Raw genomic sequence first — 23,596 nt, 5'->3', positions numbered from 1 at the left:
CTCTTTGTTATCTGGACTTGCTTACTGTTTGCCATAGCTTGCATGTACCAAATTGCAGTTCCTCCGTTATTCCCAAATAAACTCATTTGCTGCTCAGTAATACTTGTTATTTGATTTTTAAGGTTGACATATGGTGTCAGAAGTGGGACCTGAAGGCGATGAACCTGGATGAACAAACAACCCCAGGTATTGTGTATGGTAGTCACTTCAGCCTCGTGCACCTCTGTGAGTCATCTTTTTTCCTTTTGGCAAGGTAAGCCTCTTTTCAGAGTTAAGCTTCTTCTGTTTGGTTGAGCTGACTTTATTCTTGAAGGCATCAGCCTTTTGGTGACTGCTCATTTGTTTGCTGTGCCTCTGGTTTTAAAGTATGGGATTCACAATCCTTTAAATTCTTTACAAAGGGACCTCCTTCTGGGAGCCTGGCCAGTTTTGTTTTCAAAATTACGGCCCTTCTTCATGCACTTTCTTAACCAAGTGGACCAGCTCAACCGAAGATAATATAGAATTCCAATGGTCACTATGGAAAACTTTTGACCTCCCAAACTTGTCTTTCTCAGAACCAAATTGGAAGACCACAGCTCTAAAATTAAACAGACTAAATAGGAAGCCTGTTTTAGTTGGTACCCGGAGTCTTCCAAATGTATCCAAGACTCTAAAATCACCTCTTTGCAAAATCAGGTTTTTAAATTACCCAAGACATACAAGCAATTCAAAGTAGACAAAAGGGGCTCTGAGGCCACTTTTCCCCTTCCCTGTCCTCTTTGTCTTCATTACCAACTTCTTCTTTCCCTTCTGCACCACCCCACCTCTTGTATACCCCACTTCTTCATCTATCAAACTATGGATCATAATTAAAGAATTTATTAAACCCAGAGAAGATCCTCAAGTTTTTATAAATGGATTACCTACTGAGATTAGTAAATTAAAACAACAGCAACAACAACAAAAAAACCTCCTGGTGTCTTCTGGGGTCCTTTTTTTGCATCTCTGTGTGTGTCTGTGAATGTCTATGTATGTCTATTACAGATATGGTATTTTTCTACTTCTGGGTAACTTGCCAATTAATTTCTGAAAAGAGCTCTATTTAACTGGCTTGAAAATGAAGCATTTACAGATTAAGGTCTCAGAAATATTAATAGACACTCACCCAAATATTTTTCAGGTTCACATGATTTGGGAAAATATTTGGTCTAAAAGCTAGTTTAAGATTGTTGGTTCAATGAAAATGAACCAACATTATAGAGTTCTCAGCATTAAATATAAAACTTTTGTTCTAGTGAGGTTTATTAAAGTGCAATAAGTTCATGTTATTTCTTTTAAAAAATTTGTGAGGAAGAAAATAGCTTGGGCTGACAGCTAGTTGTCTAATAGTTCATTAAGTTTTTGTGGGTAATCTAAACATAATTTTAAGAATAAGTTAAAATAAATGTAAGTAAGATAAAAGGTTTTTAGGTAAACTTTTAGTTTACCTTAAAGTTTTGCTAAGTTAAAGTAAATGATGGATATTCATACATCATTTCTAAATAAGGTAGAAGATGGACACCTTAATTACTGAACATAGGTTTATCCATTTCTGGCTTCTTTTTATACAGAGAGACAAAAGATATTTGGGTCTATTAATGAACATGTTTTGTACCACACTGAAAAATTATACTCGAAATGATGAAATGTATTCATGAAATTGCCAACCTTAAAAAATGCTAATGTAAAAGTTCATAATTGCTTGCTTAGTTTTCACTAAAAATTAAGGTTTCTAAGGGTTAAGAATTCTAATTAAGGTTTCTAAGTGTTAACAATCCTAATTAACATATGTAATTAAAGCTAGTAGGAATAATAAGGGAAGTAACTCTATACAAGGAAAGTAAGGTATGTTTTTTGGTTAGAAAAGGTATTAAAAAAATATGAGGTATGGAGATCCATTTATGTTGAGGGAACAGAAAGGACAGACTGAGATGGACATAGCTATATCAGGTCTGTGAAAAAGGAATATTGGGAAAAAATTTTTATGTATGATCAAGCTAGATAAAATTTTTTATAAGGGTTTAAAAATAAGCTTTAAAATTAATAGTATATTTATGTAAAATTAAACTTCAATTTTTCTTTTATTTGCTAAAAGAACAAATTTTTCTTAGACTATTGGTCTCCTTTTTTTCTTTTAAAGTAAAAAAAAGGATTCTGTGTTTTGTTAAAGTAATATTCTGTACTTGCTGTCTTTAGCAGGGCTTTGATTATGTGTTTTAACTTGGAACTGTGACTTTCTATATTTGCCTTTTAACATCTTCCATTGTTTCCATGGTTAAATGGATAACTATTATTTCATCAATCCTATTTGACCAAGAGCTTTAAAACCTTTTGATATTTTTGACAAATTTCCCCAAATCCAATTCTAAATAGTCTTTTTGACCTTGAACTAACTTTGGGTTTTCCAAGAAGTCCCTAAAACATCTCGATAGATTTGTTCTTTCTCCTTACAAAAAGAGAGACATTAAGCCCTGTAGGGTTATTTGATATGTTAAATTACATGAGAAGCATTTTCCAATAAGTGGTGATAAACCACCCTGGTTATGTTATGCAGGTGAATGTTATTAATATAAATATTTTAGAAATTATATGAAATTCCTAGAAATCTGATGTCTTGGTATAATGTTATTAGCCATAATTCCCGTTATTATCTTAAAGTATACAGAAAACCAAATTTTCTTGTCAACTCCTTTACAATGAACTTGCATGAGATCTTTAATAATGGGCATTTTAAATCTTTTGTCATTTACAGGGAGTTTTGGTTTTACTCTGATACTTTTACAAAAGTATACCTACAAAAGTAATTCATCCTCAAAGATTCAGGGAAAGAGCTCAAAAAAGTGCAGGTTTCTGATAACTTTGAGATAATAAACTGAACTGGGTAAAAATTTCCCAAACGAATGTAAAAACTAAATACAGGCATAATAAGAATAACATGGTATTGAATGAATGGAGGAAGATGATTATAATTTTATGACTTCTAGTTTTCCAACATTACTGGTCCTTTAATATTCTGCTTGCTACATTAAAAGGACCCCTTTTACTGCTTTCTTTAAAGCTATCTATGTTTGGTAAAATATATCTTTGTTTTTGTTTTTTTTTTTAAATTTTTTATTTATTTATTTGACAGAGATCACAAGTAGATAGAGAGGCAGGCAGAGAGAGAGAGGGAAGCAGGCCCCCGCTGAGCAGAGAGCCCGATGCGGGACTCGATCCCAGGACCCCGAGATCATGACCTGAGCCGAAGGCAGTGGCTTAACCCACTGAGCCACCCAGGCACCCGGTAAAATATATCTTTGTAAACAAAGATGAAAAATTTACTTTTTCTCCCTACCTGATCCCTCCAGAATTTCAAAACTCGAGGATTTTTTCACATGGCAATATCGTTATTTACATAAATTCAGTGAGAATCTATTCTCCTTGTAATAACAATTGGAAATATTGGCTACTTTACCAAGGTTCTGGATTATTTTGAGAGAGATGTGCATAAACTCAGATTTGACAGGACAGGTTTTAAGGAATTAAGGCTTCTTTGTGGAGACAATAAATCTCCTAAGAAAAATCAACTTGGCACCTTGCTTACAAGGTTCTAGCAAAGCATTCTCTCTCTCTTTTTTTTTTTTTAATATTTTTTGCTTTTTGTATTTACTGAATGAGTGCAATTCTTTTTTTTTTTAATTTTTAAAAAGATTTTATTTATTTATTTATTTGTCAGAGAGAGAGAGAGCACAAGCAGGCAGAGTGGCAGGCAGAGGCAGAGAGAGAAGCAGGCTTCTCACTGAGCAAGGAGCCCAATGTAGGACTCAATCCCAGGACCCTGGGATCATGACCTGAGCCAAAGGCAGTGGCTTAACCAACTGAGCCACCCAGGCATCCCTCTAGCAAAACAGTCTTAAAAAGAGCTTATATGGCCAATTGCTATTCTTGCTACACTTGTGTAAGTAGTCAGGCCAAGTTTAAGACACACAAATTAATTTTACTGTGATTATCTTTGATAAATAGCAGTGTAAGTATAGAGAGAAAAATTATGTTTGAATCTCTCTCTGTATTGGATTCTAACCCTGTATTAAACTGTACTAGATCCTGAATTCTTCTGTTTTTCTCAAATATCTGTCTACTACTCTCCAAACTAACATTTCCAATTTTTTCCCATGCTTTTGATTTGGAACAAAGACTGCCCCTGAACCTCTTTGAAAGAAACTATACCAGCTCCTCCTCATCACCCAGATGACAGCAGACTTCAGGGGTTTGAATCTTGGACATACATCCCACAGCTAAAGATGGCTGCACCTGACATCCTGTCTTGTACAAAACCTGGAGATTTTTCGATCAATGGAAAAGAAGTAGCAGACATCAAGGCAGACTACTTCCACTCAAGACACCACATCAAGACTCATACTTTAAACATAAAGGTCTTTCCCTCCTTCTTTCCTTTACTTTGGCATTGGCCTAGAAAAATAAAACCATCACCTGTATCTCCCAGGCTGTGGTTAAGGGGGATATACTCTGGAATTTAAAACATTTTTTTATTGTTTTGTCTTTTTTCAGGCTAAGAGAAAATAAACCTAACTGATTCCTGATGCCTCATCTATTTATAGCTCATTACTTTCAGGTTTGGGCTTCTGATGTAAGACGATATACAAACTAGATTTATTTGAGAGAGAGAGACAGAGCGAGGGAGCGAGAACAAAAGCAGGAGGAGGGAGAGGAAGAGCATGGAGCCTGATGTGGGGCTCGTTCTCATAACCCTGAGATCATGACCTGAGCCGAGACAAAAACAAGAGTGGGATGCTTAACCAACTGAGCCACCCAGGTGCCCCCATAAACTAGATTTATTATTCTGCCTCTCTTGTGTTGTATAATCATTTAAAAATTCTGTGCCTGTTGTCTGTCAAACATCTGCAGAAATAACCTATCCAATAGGGTGATGTTGTCTCAACCTTTCAAGATGATCTCTAATGCTTACACCCTCTATAAGATAGTCTTTAAGTGGGAAATGCCTGAGAGTTCTCCTTTCTATCCGTTGTTACACAAATGTGGCCTTAAATGGTTTCCAGTAACCATGCTCTTTCCTTGCACAGTGGGACATGACAACCAGCAAAGGTCCTTCCTGGCACCAAGGGACAAAATCACTAAATACAGAAAACCTGACTCTTGATGGGCAATGCTTTCAAGGAATGCTTAAAACAATACCTCCCAACTTCCTCTTTTCTTTTCCAGGCTTGCATGTCCTGAATTGCAATTCCCAAATTAACTCATTTGCTGCATAATAACCTTTGTTTGTAATTTGTTCAATTTTTAAGGTTGACACTAAATACTAGATCTCTGCTTGAAGCTGAGAATGCAAATCCAGTAAGGAGACAGAAGGGGAATAGAGGGATATCACTATAGTATTTTCTGTATACTTTCCCAAAAGTAACAACTGATGTTACATCATTTTGACTAGTCAACACTTTGCTCTATTTATTCCTAAAAATGCAGTATTTTCTTGGAGATTGGCAACATGAAAGGACTTTTCCCCAGGTATAACATTTACTTGCCAATGTTTTATGGATGGACGAGTTGAGAGAATATGGTTATTGTGTATAGACTTTGGGGAGTGTCTTTGGCCCAAAGGGAAGATATCTTCAGGAGCCTAGGAGACAAATCTGCTTGTCAGTGGCAAAATGCCTACATTGGCTACTGTGTGGTAAAGCTTATGGGATGGGAATTGGGGGACTAGCAAGTAGTTTGATATAAACAAAATTTATCCAGCCTGATTTAAAGGAGAGGCAACTCTGACTCTTCTCCAAGGACCATCCACAAAGCACAATTATATCGTATTAAAATTTATCATTTAAAGCTGGCAGTAATTTTTCTGAGTGCCATCTGTAAGATAGCCACATACCTACAGCTGCACACAGACTCAGGGGAGTGGTACTAAAAAGTTTGTAAAGAAAATGTAATATCTCGAAGTGTCCCCTGCTCCCAATTCTATACTTCTGGCAATCATGAGATAACTAGAGTAATTAAAGAGCTAACTACCCAGGCTTGTTGTGTTGCAACATCTTTCCATTACCAGTCAACATTTTGGTAACACCACGGTTACATGTTGGGGATACTAAGCAGTGGGGGAAAAGCATCTGATTAAGGAATCTGCTATCAGTCTCTATAAAGAACATATGAAAAAGGAATAGTTTTTCTAATGCTCCAAGTTATCCAATATGATTAGTTTTCTTTTCAGAGCTTGTGATTACATAGCTTTGGTTGGTTGCATTGAGACCTAATTTTAGATCTAGGTTTTTACTATATTTTGTCTCTGATGCCTCATGGATTAATTCCCACCTCCTTTTCTTTGTACTAACACAACTTACTGCTTTTAGGACATAAAAGCAAATACACAATGATCCTCTATTTTTGGGTAACCTAAAGAATAGAAAACAAATTATTTGTCCCTTACAAGGCAGTAAAAAGTGAAAAAAGAAAAGATTGCCCAATGTTTTTTCTTTGTACCCTAAAACTTAGAATAGAACGAAGTTTTTATCCCATGCCAGGTTGCTACAACTGAGATGCATCAGTAGGAAATTTTGCCACATAATCATGGAGGTCAGATTCTTTACTGTTACTTTGTTTCTTGTACTCTGAAGCTTTACTAAAAAAGGCCAATTCTCCTTGGGATAAAATCAAAGTGTGTTCACCAATGCAGTAAATAAAAAGTTGTCTCACTTTTGATACCTGATGTATATTGCTGAGCCACAACATTCATCTACATACACAAAATGATTGATTTAGGAGCTTCCGTATAGTAAAAGGTTTCCATAATTTTAGGAATATCAACTAAAATTATCAAGTTCCATGTAAGCATCAAAACAGTACAAATATGCTAGAGACATTTATAATGTATTATATCCAATTATGTCGGCGGGCTGTGAATCATATCCAATTATCAAGATGCATAAGTGCCTTTTATGTGACACTCAAACATCATTAATTTTGTGCTTAGCATAAGCTCCTCAAATGGTATGATTTCAGTAATTTCTAGCATCGATATTACAACATCAATATAAATTCAATGCAAATTGGAAAATGAACATCTTCATCTTGTTTATATCTGTGAAAAGGCATTTAAAAACACAGGAGCACATTGAACCAACACTTGCTATCGGAAAAAAGAATCTGGAATGTATCACAGAGAACCTAAATAACAGGAATCAGTACACAAGGCAATTCCGGAGAAAGCCTAGCTAACCAGCCAAAGCGTTCTCAGAGGCTCTCTTTTCAGGTAGTTACTGAAGTAAAACCAATATAATTGCTGTAAATGTGAGAAATGAACAAAGCAACATTCTTACCTCACAACAAAGTGGATTGATCAAATTCAGTCCTTACCACAAATTGCCCATTTGTCTTAGTATTTATAAAATGGATTACTTGTTTGGAATATCTCAGTTTAGCATACATCTAAGTCAATTAGAAGTTAAAATGTTTTTCTACAAGTAGTTTTACAGTATGAACTCGAATAAAAAATGTTTGACTTCTCATTTAATTTTTTAAAATAGAGCTCCTACATACTGCAGAGTGATATGTTTAAGTAATTATATGTCAATGTTGAATTCAAGCAATTAAAATTATTTTAAAAATCCATAGAAACTTACCTCAAAGTCAAGGTCTGAATATCGTGATTTTCTTCTCTGTAAGATTTTTTTAAAAAGAAAAACCAATATAAAGTTATGTTTAGTCATTCAAATAAAAAGAAAATTATTTTCAATAAAACGTCCTGCGCATCTTTGTATTACAAGTTTTCCTTCACAGAAGAGTATGTTGAAATTTTTATGATTTCATCTCTTTCATCCCAGTGATTTCATTCTTATTTTGAACTTCCTTTAAAATGGAAGAATATAAAAATACAGAGTACTTCTCATCTTGACCTCTTAACTCTAATTTTTCAGTAAGAATTTTTTAATATAAATTCACATAAAACATTCAATCTTGAAGGACACTTTACGTCTACTATAGCAAAACAATGTTTTTTACTTTAGAGACACAAAGGATTAAAAGCTATGTACAAAAAAATCATCTAGTCATCTCAAGACTTCCAGCAGCCTATCTCCAGGCTTCATTCCTACCAAAATCTCTCTGGCCCTCTGAGTCCTAAAGTTTTGTATGTCTCAACCACAGGTTTTTTGGTATTTGACAATTCTCCATGATAGGAAATTCCTAACTGCTAGTTCTTAAAAGCAGAAGTATTCTAATTTAATAAAAAAATAATGATGATTGTCCAACCCTAGAGAAACGTAAATGTAGATGTCAATATCTCAGTGTTCCTCTGTGTCTCTGACTCTGTTAAGCAGCTCCTAATTCTAGTTACAGATCAACATGTATTAATAAAATAATTAGGCAATAAGCTTGATAAAATTAGGAAATATTACTTAAGTGAAATTAAAGTGACTCTGAATATTAGTATAGGAAAGGTACGCTTAGCATATGCTCAGAGGGATTTGATATTGAAGGAGATATCTGGTAAATGTAGAAAGGGTCTTCCAAATTTTTAGAGAACAAAAGCAAGTTTCCAATATGAGGCTTGTTTTTTGTTTTTTTTTTTTATTTGGATATTTCAGGAGGAAGTGGGAGTAAAACAAAAAATAAATATTAAAAACAAGTAATATTTAGGCAGTTGAATATCATGTAAACCTTTAGATAAACTTTTTAAAATGTTTCTTTCTCTTCTATTCCAATACTTACCTTAAGTTCAAAAACCTATCAGGGAATCCTACCCACGATAGTTGATTCTTGTAACTGCTAAATAGGAGAGACAGACAGGAGCTAACATAGTTTACTGAAAAACCTGTCTACATTTTTTTTTTAAAGATTTTATTTATTTATTTGACAGAGAGAAATCACAAGTAGACAGAGAGGCAGGCAGAGAGAGAGAGAGAGAGGGAAGCAGGCTCCCTGCTGAGCAGAGAGCCCGATGCGGGACTCGATCCCAGGACCCTGAGATCATGACCTGAGCCGAAGGCAGCGGCTTAACCCACTGAGCCACCCAGGCGCCCCACCTGTCTACATTTTTGCAGCTAGAGTTACAAGATCACTGTAGAACCAGAGCCTCCCTATGTAACCAACTCCCCAAAGCACACTTTACTAGACAGAAGGGGATATACTAAAAGAAAGATTTTGTTAAAAAGAAAAAAAAAAAGCCTAAAAGTTTTGAAATTATTTGATTTTGGTGGAGCTGGATTATAGAATCCAGTTTTCAAGTATGATGATGGAGAGCAATAGGAAGGAGATGGCTTTATTAAATGGAAATGGCACATTGATGTCATTTAGGTCCTTGTCGCCAGCATCACTGTAGCCTAGCCGTGGTGACATCCCAGAAGGAGAAAAGTGTGTAGGAAAGCGTTTAACCCAGGCCTCCTTTGCCATCTCCTGCCACTATTGTTCTGTAACAGTGTCGTCTAGGGAAAGAAAGCAGGCTCCAGTGTAGCGCATCACACTTTGCTGCCGTATGCTAGACTGAATGTCAGTGTTTCCATTCTGCTCTTGAATGCTTTGCCTTCTTGGCGCTGTGACTCAGCAGGACGTTTTTGTAACTATACATTAAGCAAAATTCTTCCCTTAATACAGCAAAATGCAAACATGGGAACAGTTTTAAGCTGTTATTATAGAACATTAATCACGAGCTCTGCGTTCCACTTGCAAATTAAATAGTAAGATCTTATGGAAAAGGGTCCGCTAGCCACCAAGTAAGAGGCCCTTCTGCTGCATGCATTGAGGGGTTCTCTGTTGCCAACGGTCGTAACAACTGTACCTTGCTCTGTTTCTGAATGCAAAGCTGTGTAGCCTAAGAAGTGGAAATGCTGATAGACACATGTTACCACAGGCCCCATATTTTAGGAACAAGAACAAGAGATGGGAACCTAGAAGAATACCAGAAAGAGATTCTGCTACTGACAGCTGATGTCACCTATGCACCTATGTGGATATAAAATATGAAAAAGAAAATGGATATATTTTCATAAATACATTTCTCTTTTTTAAAAAAGATTTTATTTATTTATTTGACAGACAGAGATCACAGGTAGGCAGACAGGCAGGCAGAGGGAGAGGAAGGGAAGCAGGCTCCCTGCCGAGCAGAGCCCAATGCGGAGCTCAATCCCAGGACCCTGAGATCATGACCTGAGCCAAAGGCAGAGGCTTTAACCCACTGAGCCACCCAGGCACCCCCCATTTCTCTCTTTTCTATCTAATTTTGTGAAAATTAAATTCTAACACAAAGGTATATCATAACCAGCAGCCTAGAAGGATTAGAACAAGAAATAAACAAATGAAGCACACAGATTTCAATCAAAAGAGCTTAAAGATGGTGGTGGTGGGGATAAGCAGTGAAGACTTAAAAACTAGAGAATGGGGGAAATACAAATCAAAACCACAATGAGATATCACCTCACACCAGTCAGAATGGCTAAAATTAACAAGTCAGGAAATGACAGATGCTGGCGAGGATGCGGAGAAAGGGGAACCCTCCTCCACTGTTGGTGGGAATGCAAGCTGGTGCAACCACTCTGGAAAACAGCATGGAGGTTCCTCAAAATGTTGAAAATAGAACTACCCTATGACCCAGCAATTGCACTACTGGGTATTTACCCTAAAGATACAAACATAGTGATCCGAAGGGGCACGTGTACCCGAATGTTTATAGCAGCAATGTCTACAATAGCCAAACTATGGAAAGAACCTAGATGTCCATCAACAGATGAATGGATAAAGAAGATGTGGTATATATACACAATGGAATACTATGCAGCCATCAAAAGAAATGAAATCTTGCCATTTGCGACGACGTGGATGGAACTAGAGCGTATCATGCTTAGTGAAATAAGTCAGTCGGAGAAAGACAACTATCATATGATCTCCCTGATATGAGGACATGGAGAAGCAACATGGGGGGTTAGGGGGATAGGAGAAGAATAAATGAAACAAGATGGGATTGGGAGGGAGACAAACCATAAATGACTCTTAATCTCACAAAACAAACTGGGGGTTGCTGGGGGGAGGTGGGATTGGGAGAGGGGGAGGGGGCTATGGACATTGGGGAGGGTATGTGCTATCGTGAGTGCTGTGAAGTGTGTAAACCTGGCGATTCACAGACCTGTACCCCTGGGGATAAAAATACATTATATGTTTATTAAAAAAAAAAAAATTTGGAAGGGGAGGCGAACCATAAGAGACTATGGACTCTGAAAAACAACCTGAGGGTTTTGAAGGGTCAGGGGTGGGAGGTTGGAGAAACAGGTGGTGGGTAATAGGGAGGGCACGTTTTGCATGGAGCACTGGGTGTTGTGCCAAAACAATGAATACTGTTACGCTGAGAAAATAAATAAAATGGAAAAAAAAAAACTAGAGAATGGGAAAAATATGGCAGATTTTAAGAGCCCATGGGAGGTTAAAATTCGTGTCCTATAATTCATATCCCCACAATACTGACCAAGTGTACCAACCTTTCATAGTTTATAAAGTGCTTTCACATTTGAACATGCTACCTGCCCTGTGGGATGGTCAGGAAAGTATCATTTTTTAACATCTATTCTATGAATGAGGGACACTGAAGACCAGTGTAGTTAAAATGACTTGTTCACTTAAAAACTGGGTAGTGAGCAAATGAGCTGGGATTCACACTCAGGTCTTCTGACTCTAAACCCTGGGTTTTATCCACTGTCCCTCACTACTTGCTTAGGGATAAAAGAGGTAATATTTTGTAGCCAAGATGCCTGTGATACTTTTGTTGATTGTTACTGGAACTAAGCAAGAGTAACAATGGAGGACCCAGTCAATCCAAGACTGACAGCAGTGGGACTGAGATGTTTTCTAGCCATAAAGTAAGTTCAAGCAGATTAACTTTTACTTGTCAATTATATTTAAAAGAGAAAAAAAAAAAGCATTCAACATGTTACTTCTTGAGAGAAAATCTAATGGCAATATAAAAGAATTGTGTTAACTACAATAACTTAAAAACCATTCGAACAAGGGATACTTTATCCGCAATCATACAATAACACGTAATAGCTGACCTCCACCTCCATGATGTGCCTCCCACTGCAAAAATCTAGTTTATCTTAAAGAGGATATCTGGCACTGGGAAACCATGTTGTCACAAGAACCAGAGTGTTCAGTTCTGTTATCCTTGGTATACATGCAATATGCTGGAAAGTCTTTCAGAAAGTACTCAAGTTCATGGCAACTGTGACTGACTTACATGTTTATTCAAATGTCCCTCTGAGTTCGTTGGGAAGTTATTGTAAGGTACAAAAGTAGTTAGAAAGAGTGGTTATACATTTAAAAAATGAAAATCTAGAGGGGGCGCCTAGGTGACTCAGTGGGTTAAAGCCTCTGCCTTCAGCTCAGGTCATGATCCCAGGGTTCTGGGATCAAGCCCCACATCGGGCTCTCTGCTTGGTGGGGAGCCTGCTTCCTCCTCTCTCTCTCTGCCTGCCTCTCTACCTGCTTGTGATCTCTGTCAAATAAATAAATAACATCTTAAAAAAAAAAAAAAGAAAATCTAGGGGCGCCTGGGTGGCTCAGTGGGTTAAGCCTCTGCCTTCAGCTCAGGTCATGATCTCGGGGTCCTGGGATTGAGCCCCGTGTCAGGCTCCCTGCTCAGCTGGGAGCCTGCTTCCCCCTCTCCCTCTGCCTGCCTCTCTGCCTACTTGTGATCTCTGTCTGTCAAATAAATAAATAAAATCTTTTAAAAAATGAAAATCTATTAATAAAAGTGATCAAATCATAACAATTTTTCTGATAAAGTTGACAATTGAAGGACTGCTGGATATAAATTTAAAATAAGCCAGGGTGGTGTTAAAATAATTTATGAAGACACAGATTCCCTCTGTCTCTGTATCCTCAACTTTTCAAATAACTTAATACAAAGAATCCTTTTTGTCATAGTAAGGGATACAAAAATATCTTCGGATCTTCTATGTGGTTTCCTTTTCCTAATTTTCCACTTAGAACTCATTGTAACTTGTATTCTGTCCTTAACACTCCATTCAAATTCTTCTTCTTAAAGTCTCTGATGAACTCCATCTGGTCAATTTCCAAGGTCAACTTTCTGTCCTTAGCTTGCTGGACTCTCAGAAGCTTTTGAAATTTAACCACTTCCCCAATAAAACACATGATCTTAGCTTTTCCTTTTCCTCTTCCTATTTGCTGTAGCTCATTCTCAAGTGTGCTTTGCTGGCTCTTCCTGATCTCACTATCTTCTAAGTGTTGAGTTCCTGAATTCTCTTTTTTTCTCATCTTCTCTCCTAGATGATAGCATTCATTCCATGGTGGTAAATAACACTTTTAAGTTCCACTCTTTTCTTCTTCATGTCTTTCCCATCCAGAAAGTGTCAGATATCTAGTTGGTCCAGTCAGAGGCTTAGGAGTCACCTTTCATTTCCCCCATCTCTCACGCTGCATATCAAATTCACCAGCAAGTGGCTTCTGTTCCACCTCTGAAATCTCTCTTGATCCATCTACTCTTCTCCATCTTCACTACCATGTCTGTGGTCAAAGGCATTCTCCTGTCCTGTCTGGATAACTTCAGTAGCTCCCTAACTGTCCTCCAGCTTTCTGCTCTATCCCCTCTCCTAATATCACTGAATCCTAATCTTTCCCTCCAAACCATCAAAGGGATGGATGGATGGATGGATGGATGGATGGATGGATGGCGAAATCATGCCCATCTTTCACTTAACAGTCCTTGTTTGCTTCAATTGTTTTACAAGGCTCTCCAAAATCTGGCTTTTTCTTCCTATGCCAATGAGATCTTAAGGAGCTCACCCGCTATTACACAGGACTTCCAATCCTGTGAAAAGTATCCCAAACTCCTTCCTATCTCTGTATTACACTTTCTTTTGCCTAAAACATCCTCTCAACCTCCAGACAGAGCCTCATAAGCCATATTCCTTCTTAACTTCATTCCATACAGCACTTTGGGAGTCTTTGACCCTCTCCTCAAGTCTCTCCCTCACATTCCATGGTCCCGACCCAGCCTAGCACACACTTACAGATTGTTCATTTGTTACCAGTTAATTAGTTCTCTCTTCCATACAGTTTATTCACCACAGGGATAGGATCCACATCTCTTGATCACATTTATATCCCTAGCATCTACCAAAGGGCCTGGCCCAATAATTCACAAAATTATTGATGAATAATTGCAGGAGGTAACACGACGGCAGCTAAACAAGTCCAAAATGTGACTCATTTCTTGCTTTTGTTTTGTTGTTTTTCTCATTCTTTGGGAGAATATGGATAAGCAGACAGACTAAATACACAAAGAAAACCATTATGAATGGATTAACTGACAGCCAATTAAAAGACAATTGAGGGGAAGGCAGGCTTATCACTAATGGAAGGGAAGAAAGTTCAGGATGATTTAAGAGTAAAAAAGCTACGCAGAGGAGTACTTAGCAAGTATAGGCACTGAGGCATCTCTCCATATCTAAATCCTCTAGAGTAATAAATAGTTTCTCAGAGGGGATAATTCATTGTTTGTGTCACTTCAAATTAAACTGGACCAGACACTAGAAAATTCACTGCAAGGAATAAATTGCAGTGATTAATAAATGGCAATATGACTACCATTAAAAGTTTTATTATGGAGTGAGCCATGAACACACTCAAGGAGAAATCTTTGATACCAAATCCATTCAAAATATCTGTGAAAATAAAACCCAAGGATAATTAATTTTGAAAAATGACTTTTATTTCAGCTGATTTTGTTTGCATGCCTTCAGAAAAGACAAAATTCCCTAACCTAGGAGCAAAAACAAAACAGTAAAGAAGGGAGCATCTGGGTGGCTCAGTCATTAACCTTCAGCTCGGGTCATGATTCCAGGGCCCTGGGATTGAGCCCCACATCAGGGTCCCTGCTCAGCAGGAAGCCTGCTTCTCCCTCTCCCACTTCCTCTGCTTGTGTTCCCTCTCTCTATCAAATAAGTAAATAAAATCTTAAAAAAAAAAAAACCAAAAAAAAAAAAAAAACCCAGTAAAGAAGAGCAAGCCTTCCTTTCAGCACAGGTATGTGAGAAAAAAAATGTAAAAAAGAAAAAGTATCTTCTGTTCAAAGGTCAGTTTTATAATGGTATCTGTTAGTGACAGTCTCCCAGCTCCCAAGTGAGGCCATAATATTTTGTCTAAAGCCGTAAATATTGATTTAATGTAGCATTCAAGCTTCTTCACAGAAATTCAAGATATAATGGTAATGAAATAATAACACAACCTTACATGTGAAATGCTTCTTACAAGTTTCAAAGGGTTTGCACATCATTATCTAATTTGATCCTCACAAGAGCTTTATGGGAGGCAACTGTAATGTGACATTATAGCTAACATGTTTTACCTTTAAAACCCATTATGGTGAGAGCTCTGTAATTCATGTCCAGAAAACGGGAGTATAAAAAAGGAGCTTAGAATGGCATCCCTTTCTACCCATTTATGAATTGAGGGAGACTTATCTGACAACGTTTTCAGATATATTGTTAAGTTTATACCAAAATGGTCAGAAAAGCTGGAGTAGCAGAACTTTCTGGTCTTGATAAAATCGTGTTGTAATCTAACTCTGATTACTCATTACGGGTTTCCTCAGGAATAAGTGCACCGAACCTGCACTGGCCCTGAGTGACACCGGTGAAAAGGGTGAAGAATGGACCTTGTGCCAAACAGGCCCAGGACATACATACAAACCGGGAAGATTTCTGAGTAAGGAAGTGTTTATTATTTCGATCTAACAGCTACAGGCTATGGAATAAATATCACTGTTCCAAAGATTCAAAGTAAATTCTGACCTTACAATGACATTATCTAGAATCTTAAAAAAAAAAAAAAATAAATAGAACCACAATCCAAAATTTAAACTATGTTTCATAGATATCAAAATGGCTTAAGAACTATATGATACCTTAATCTTTTCCCCAGTTGCTCCATAGCACGCAGTGGTTACTTGCTTTATATAAACACCAAATATCAACACATTCTTTTCATTAATTGAAGGTGAATGATTTGAGTACTGGAGACAGTTTCATTTTTCTTTTTTTTTTAATTGTTTTAAACATATTTATTTGTTTATTTTAGAGGGGGCAGAAGGAGAGGGAGAAGGAATCCCAAGCAGACACTCTGCTGAGCGCGAAGCCCAATGTGAGGTTCGATCTCCTGACCCCAAGATCCTGACCTGGGCCAAAATCAAGAGTCAGATCCTTAACTGACTGAGCCACCCAGACAGCCCTGACAGTTTTATTCTTCTTGACCTTAAACTGCTTAGAGGACATCGAGGGCTGGAGCCAATGTGAGGATTTCTACCATATTAAAATTGTAAGTATCACATAGTTGTGGAAACTAAATCTTTCAGAAACTAAACTTTTCAGAATTGCTCATCAAGCCCATTCTGAGAATGGATACAGTTTGGAAGATGGAAGATAATACATTATAAGAAAAAAGAAGGTACTTTGAGGCAGGGAGAAAATCTGGATAAGCTTTTACACCAAGAAACTTCATGCATTCATCAAACTTTTTTATACTCGGGAATTAGGAGTTAGTTAAACAAACTCCCCTGGAGACTGGAGCCTTTTCTGCTGGCACTACCTTCAGGGCTGGGGGGCCTCCATCCCTTTCTGTTGCCTCCTGCTTATTTGAATAAACACTTCTACACACTCACCCATTCTGGCTTTCATTTTCCTCCCCTTAAATCGTGTTTCTCCTTGCCTTCTCTTCTCCTTACGCATACCACATTCTGTGCTACAACCGGTAGCTTTCATCTTCTCCTCCTTCTTCCCCCAACCCCTCTTCCCACGGTGGCAGTTTGTGAATACCCATTCCTCTGGAGGAAACTTCCTGAAATCACATAAACATTGTTTTTATAATATTCTTGAAAGGACCCTAAGGCACCTGGCCTTCCTCTGCTGCTGCAGCTTCCCGGGCTGGGAGTTCCCGTGGCTGTGATCTTCCTTCTCACTCAGAGCGGGAGACAACACAAACTGATCCATGGTTTGGGCCTCATGTCATCTACATATCCACCCACTTGCATCTTCACATTGTCTTCTAAAAGACTCCAGGCACCTCCTGGTTACCATCAATCCCCTCTTTGCGGAGATCGTCATCTTCTGGTTCTTTCTCTAATGTCAGGATATCATCTTCCTCACTGGTTGGCCCTGCAGATACAGTCTAGCAGAGCTGATAACTCAATCTGACAACGCACCATTCTGCTCATCAGGAAAGCCACACCACCAGCTTTATCTTCATGGGCCAAAGTCCTATCTCCAAAATCTGTTAGTGGTGTATACCTAAACTTTACTCCTTTCATGTCTTTATTCACCGTAAGACCATGTGTCTGTCAAGGGTTAAAACAAACTTTAAATTGCTCTCCTGCTAATGTCCAGACACATTACTGTCACTTTTAGACAGCACAAAATTGATCAGGACAGAAAGATTCTTTTCCTAGATGTGCTATGCACTTGCTCTGTAACCTTGAATAAATGACTTTACTTCATGGATTATAACAACTTATCCATTGCACAGAGGTGTTGCGAAGATTAATTAATTCATGTTTTTAAGGTGGTTTGAGGATCTACTAATGAAAGACGCTATATAAATGCTAATTTTTATTATTCATTCCCACATCTATATATTCTCTTTCAGCTGTCTCCTAAAATGGTCACCATAAGCAATTACTATTAAACTCTTTCAAAGAATGAAAATGAGGAAGTGGATTTTCATTTTGAATCCTGAATTTTCTTCCTTTTTAAGATGTAAATCTTATGATCTCTAAGTCATTTAAATGCAGATCTTTTGGCTGAATCACAGTTACATATGATGCTTATACTTAATAATAAGGATATGGAGATTTGGAAAAATTACAGACTGAACAGAGCAACACTTGGAAATGTAGTCTATTGTTCAAGCACACATGACCTGTACAACATTAAACCCAGCGATGTTTTTAGGCTTTTCGATGTAAAGCATTTTTATAATAAGATATTTTATTGCAATTCCATTCTAACCCCTTGAGCACATTTTAAAGAGCCCCTTTATAGAAAGGACTCATATGGTCATTATGATTTTCAAGTAGTACATCAGAATTATGATTACTTATGTTATATTATTACATGCATACTCACTGAAAATCCTTTTGAAATGTTTGTGATTTTGCATACATATTTGGTAGTTTGTGCTTATGTGATTGTACTGGAGGTGACCTGCTAGTCTCTGGGATACACAAGTTAGAAAAAGAGAAATAGTAGCGAGTCTGCTAATTCAGAAGGACAGAACACTTTTGTCCCAGGGTAGTGGGAGCTCCTGCCCCTCTACAGTTAACTTGGTCTCACTGCCCCTATGCGTTTGGTTGTAAGGGATGATCCTTTTCAGAAACCCTAGTCTGTTTAAGATTGATCTAGAATCTAGGGGTTTATTCTAGATCCCATACAATTTTCCATTATCCCCATCTAGAAGTTCCTTGATCCAGTTGGGAAAAAATTCTCAAAATCACACCATTCATCAAGTTACTCTAGTCTCACAGGATCTCTTTTCCTGCTGACCTAGCAGAAGGAATGACTTTGTGGGGAAAAGGGAGGGACAATTATCTCTGTCCACTTCTGAACACAAGAACATATGATGATCAGCATATTTCTGATGAAAAGTGTAAGTGACAAGTTATAGTGTCTTTCTCTTAGTAGTGTCTTATGAAATGACCTATCATATTAAAAATCATGTAAAAGAGTACATGTATTGCATTGTATACTAAAATACGTAATATATCAGCAGTAGGTTTATAGCGAAGTTTCAAGGTACAAGATATAAAAGTCACAGATAAAACAGTAACATGGAACATATCAACAAAAAAAACACACATTTCTTAGGTCTTACTTGATTAATTGTAATATAAGATGAATGATATTGATAACAGTTGATTACTCTGTATTTCATTTTATGAGTTGAAAAGAAGCCGAGGAGAATTTGCTTTTATAGAAAAGCCATGTGGTTGGACCTCAGAGTCCTGATTCTTTTTTTTTTTTTAAAGATTTTATTTATTTATCTGACAGAGAGAGATTACAAGTAGGCAGAGAGGCAGACAGAGAGAGAGGGGGGAGCAGGCTCCCTGCTGAGCAGAGAGCCTGACGTGGGGCTCGATCCCAGGACCCTGAGGTCATGACCTGAGCTGAAGGCAGAGGCTTAACCCACTGAGCCACCCAGGCACCCCAGAGTCCTGATTCTTAATCTGATTAATGTACATCCCTCCTGAGAGCTCACAATTTAAGATAAAAAATTTTAGTGGTCATCATTCTACAAGAGTGGAGAGCAAAACACTTACTCTGAAAGATATCGATCTAACATAAAAGTAGAGTTTATAATCAGTGTAATGGAAGACTCCACAGAAACATTCCAATTTTTTTTTATTTTTAATGGATGCCCTCAAACAGAAAATCCAGACTTTGGTTTAAGTTTGTAACGCCATCCAGGAACTACTTTCACCACCAAAAGGATCTCTGGTACCTGAGAAACATCAGGAGGATCTTCTATTTTTTCCTTTATGAGTGCTTTACTTGATTCCCATTATGAAAGAATTTTGATTCATATCCTTTTAAACATAGAGCGCTCCCCTTTTCAAAACATGATCGTGAGAAAGAGCATTCTGATGTACTACTGGGGGGAAAAATATGTCTAGAATCTTAACCCCAACATGCCAAAAATTTTTGTATGGTACCTAACTGCAAAAGGTAATGTGACATTTCTCCTTCCATCCAGTGTCTATGGATCAACTTCTCAAATATCAAATATTTCAAGTATCAAGGAAAGGCTTATTCCGTTGCTTACCTCTAACGAACTCATTGATATCGTTGACCCAGTTTCACTTCTTGATAGTCCTGCATTATCATCCAACTCAGAGGCCATGAAGTTCTTCACAGCTGTGCGAGGCTCAAAGGGCAAATTCTGCATATGTTCCTGGGGTGCAAGGTGTTGATCTAAGTTCATATTGAACTGGTCCATTACAGGGGGATTCATGTTGAATTCGGGATTCACTTTGTAGTGCAATAACCTTTCATGTGGCAAGGTTTCCATGCCAATATTCATTTTGCTTTCCTCTTTCATTGATGGCTGAGTATTTACAGAACTTCTGGGCATCACGATATAGTCACTTTCCATCATTCTTTCTTGAGGATGGACCATGTCCATATCAGCTCCTCTCAAATTGTCATCTGTACATAAGTACACAGTTCTTCGCAATTCACTGTTCTCTTTTTTCAAACACTGATTGCCCAGCTCATTCATACTCATGGGCATGTGCATACCTGTGGGTTGCTGGATAATGACTTTGGAAATGACGTTTCCAGGCAGTGTGGAATAGCTTAGCCCTTCAGGGTTTGTTCCCTTTTCTTCTTCGTCATCGTTTAGAGAAATCCTAGAGAGCGTTCCTGTTATTGTTGCCGCTCGGCAAGGACCGATATCCTTATGAAGAACTGTAAATTAGGAAACAAAAATTCACAGAAGAGAATTAGTGAGATTTTAGCTTTTCATTACTGCAGTCTGCCATCGCTCTATGAAACAATATCTTTAATCAAATTAAAAAATAATATTAAAAAAATTACATATCTATTGCTTGTGAATGGTCCAGATTACTCAATCACTCTTTATTGATTCTGATATGCTTTTATAGATCTCCAGCAGTCCATAGCTAAACACATCTGGAAATTGATTAATGGACTTTCAAAAATCTCCATACCCTATTCTTAAACAACTCTGCATAGCTTTTCAGGGGAAAGGCAGACACCAGAGAAGTTTCTCCACCAGTCTTTTATAAAGAGTTTTATGAAATCATGGATAAATTCACATAAATTTGAATTTTTCTCAAAGGCTCTTCCCCTAAGGAATTCTATAAGTTCTATTCATTAAAATACTTCTTGAAAGAGGTAATCAATGAGAATTTCATCATACTACATTAGAAATTCCTCCAACATTATGCATATTGAAAATTAATGAGCATTCATCTATGAAGTCCATATGGTCAAGGTAGATACAGGGTACAAAAGTTTTTATCATCTTCAGTTCCATGTGGAGAAAAAAAAAGAATTTCTTCACAAGATCAATCCATATGCTCGAATGCCCCTGGGGTGGGGGGAGAGTGTTAAAATTGCCACTGACTTTAAGCAGGAAAAAACCGTATGAGCCTCTGAAAACTCAGTTTAATTTTAAGCCTGCAAAATAATGACTTAGAAAAATTGAAAATGCATAATGACTTGTAGTAAGAGAGGGGAAGAAATGAAAACATAAACCAAGCCAAACAAAAACAAACCAATGAAAGAATTCAGAATTTTTAATTAAAATGTATTTTATCATTTTTCTCCTGTCTCTATCTAAGAAGAATGTCACACATTATGGGTAATAGCAGCAGAATGACTTGAAACATGCTTAGTTGTAAACAGATGTCAGTTTTGAGGTAGGAAAGAATGAAATTCTGAAAAATACTCTTGGTAATTTTGGTATTGAAAACACACAGAAGAGCACTGTAGGTTGGCTCAATGTGTGCACTTAATGTTGTTCTACCTACAAGGCAGAGCAATTGTCATTGAAAATTTCATTAGGCAGAGATGACTGTAAAATATTTGGTTCATTGTTTCCTCATGAAAAGTTGCAGATATATTGAAACTTACCCATTTTTATCCAATTTTCAAATAGCACCATAATGATTATTCATTAAAGCAGAGGTTAAAAACCAGAAGATTACGTCTTTCCTGACTACAAAGAAGAGAAGCCTTCAAAATTATTTCAAAACATGCATCATTCAAAAAAAAAACACATCATTCATGTAATATCTTTTTCTTTAGAGATACTGTATTTAATTATTGTATTAGGTCTCTTTATTTCAGACACTAACAATCACATTAAATCTGTATCTTCATATAAATTTTTATTAATCCACATTTGGTTGTAAATTCTTGTATTTATTATACAAAAATGTAGAATAATTCAGTTTAAAAAAGTTACTTCCCAACCTCAGATCAGTAATGAACTGTGGTTGCCAGGAAAAATTTACATAAAAACATTAAGGAGCAAAGTATGTTAAATTAATAGACTTAATGACACTTTAAATAAAATACTTTAAAAAATCTCCAAATTCAGGGAAGAATAATTTTAATCTTTAACTGCATGTAAAAACGAATCCAAAATTTATAGCAGTACAATTTAAAGGCAAGTTATGGGAACTGGTCGGCATATATAGCTTTACACTTTTATGAATGTATTAGAAACTATAAAGGAAATTTTTGTACTGAATATTGATTTTATAATCTGCATTTGTGCAAAATTCATTTAGCTTTATATCAATTAATATGATTTGTAGTTATAGTTCCCATATTTTTATGACATGATACAGCCATTTTTACTGAAAAATTGTGTATCTTAAATATTTGAGGAAAGACAGTCCTTATGAAGTGTGTCTACTCCATATGAGAGAGATTTCTGCCTCTTAGACTTGCTTAAAATGGATATCCAAATTTCAAATGGAAAAATAAACAAAAGCATACCACCTACACATTACAAACATGATGTTAAAGTGATGGGACTTTTACGAGAAATTAATTGTATTGTAAAAGGCAAAACATACATACAGCACAGCAAAACAAAAAGCACCTAAGTATTTTGCATAATCAGATACGTATTTCACCCTTTGGGAAAGTGAATTTCAACCAAATTTAGAGGAAGATTACTTGGAGTCCATGAATTGAAACTTTAAAACTGAACTGAACAGAAACCTCTAGGGAAAATTTGAGGCAAATTCCTGATGAGCTGAGTTAAAAGGGGCACAGACAAAAAGAAAAAAGAAAATTACAAGAATATTTTCCAACAAAATAATGGTTCAGGAACACTATATCCCAGAATGCATGAAGTCTGGGGGAAAAGGGTAACTTAACAAGAGAGCACGTGAATACTGATGGATAAGACCAAGGCTTGGGGAGGATGGTCTAGTACAGCGGTTTTCCAACATCAGCATGCATTAGAGTACCGGGACAGCTGGCAAGAACACGGAAAACTGTACCCCGCCCCACAGTAGATCTGGGGTAGGGCCTGAAAGTGCACACTTCGAACAGGTTCCGAGATGATGCTAACAAGGTTGGTCTAGATAAAACTAGTTTGTTTCTCTCCTGGTTCTCTATCAAGGACAACTATAAAGGGTACACCAGAAAAGGCTGAAAGGAAGCTAAACTAAATGTTGGGAAATAGGAATTAAATGAATAACTAATTATTTTTAAAGAAACTCGGGCTTCTGGAACCCAGACAGATCACATCCATCTTAGAACACAGATGTAGAACATGGCGCCATAGCCAGTGATCTTTGAGAAATTATTGAAAGCACACAGAGCAAGGGAAAACGTTTTATCAGTTGTCCAAAAACAGAAATGGCAGACTTTGGAAACAAAACACTAATGAGGCTGTTTCTTAGCAATATTTTGTTAGATATTCCATAAGAAAGAGTGAGTCCTAATCCCCTACCCCCAGACCCAACGTGGGTTGCCAAGTTATGATAGTTATTCTACTGCTCTGCTATGACCATACGCTACACAGAGTA

At 37.1% G+C, this 23,596-nt stretch overlaps 1 protein-coding gene across 5 annotated transcripts in view; it reads right to left on the bottom strand.

The window, feature by feature from the left end:
• ADGRB3 (adhesion G protein-coupled receptor B3) overlaps window positions 1-23,596 on the bottom strand; it is a 743,702-nt gene that overhangs the window by 17,582 nt on the left and 702,524 nt on the right. For all 5 annotated transcript variants that reach the window (XM_046006643.1, XM_046006639.1, XM_046006644.1 and 2 more), the window contains 2 exons: window positions 19,846-20,489; window positions 7,653-7,688 (listed from right to left, as the gene is read on the bottom strand). In XM_046006643.1, the coding sequence (XP_045862599.1) occupies window positions 7,653-7,688; window positions 19,846-20,489 (680 nt within the window). The remainder of the gene's footprint in view (window positions 1-7,652; window positions 7,689-19,845; window positions 20,490-23,596) is intronic.

This window comes from Meles meles, chromosome 5 (assembly GCF_922984935.1).
Source record: "Meles meles chromosome 5, mMelMel3.1 paternal haplotype, whole genome shotgun sequence".
NCBI classification, from domain to species: domain Eukaryota; kingdom Metazoa; phylum Chordata; class Mammalia; order Carnivora; family Mustelidae; genus Meles; species Meles meles.
The sequence above is the reverse complement of the archived record's forward strand: the minus strand, read 5'-3'. Positions and strand labels throughout refer to the sequence as shown.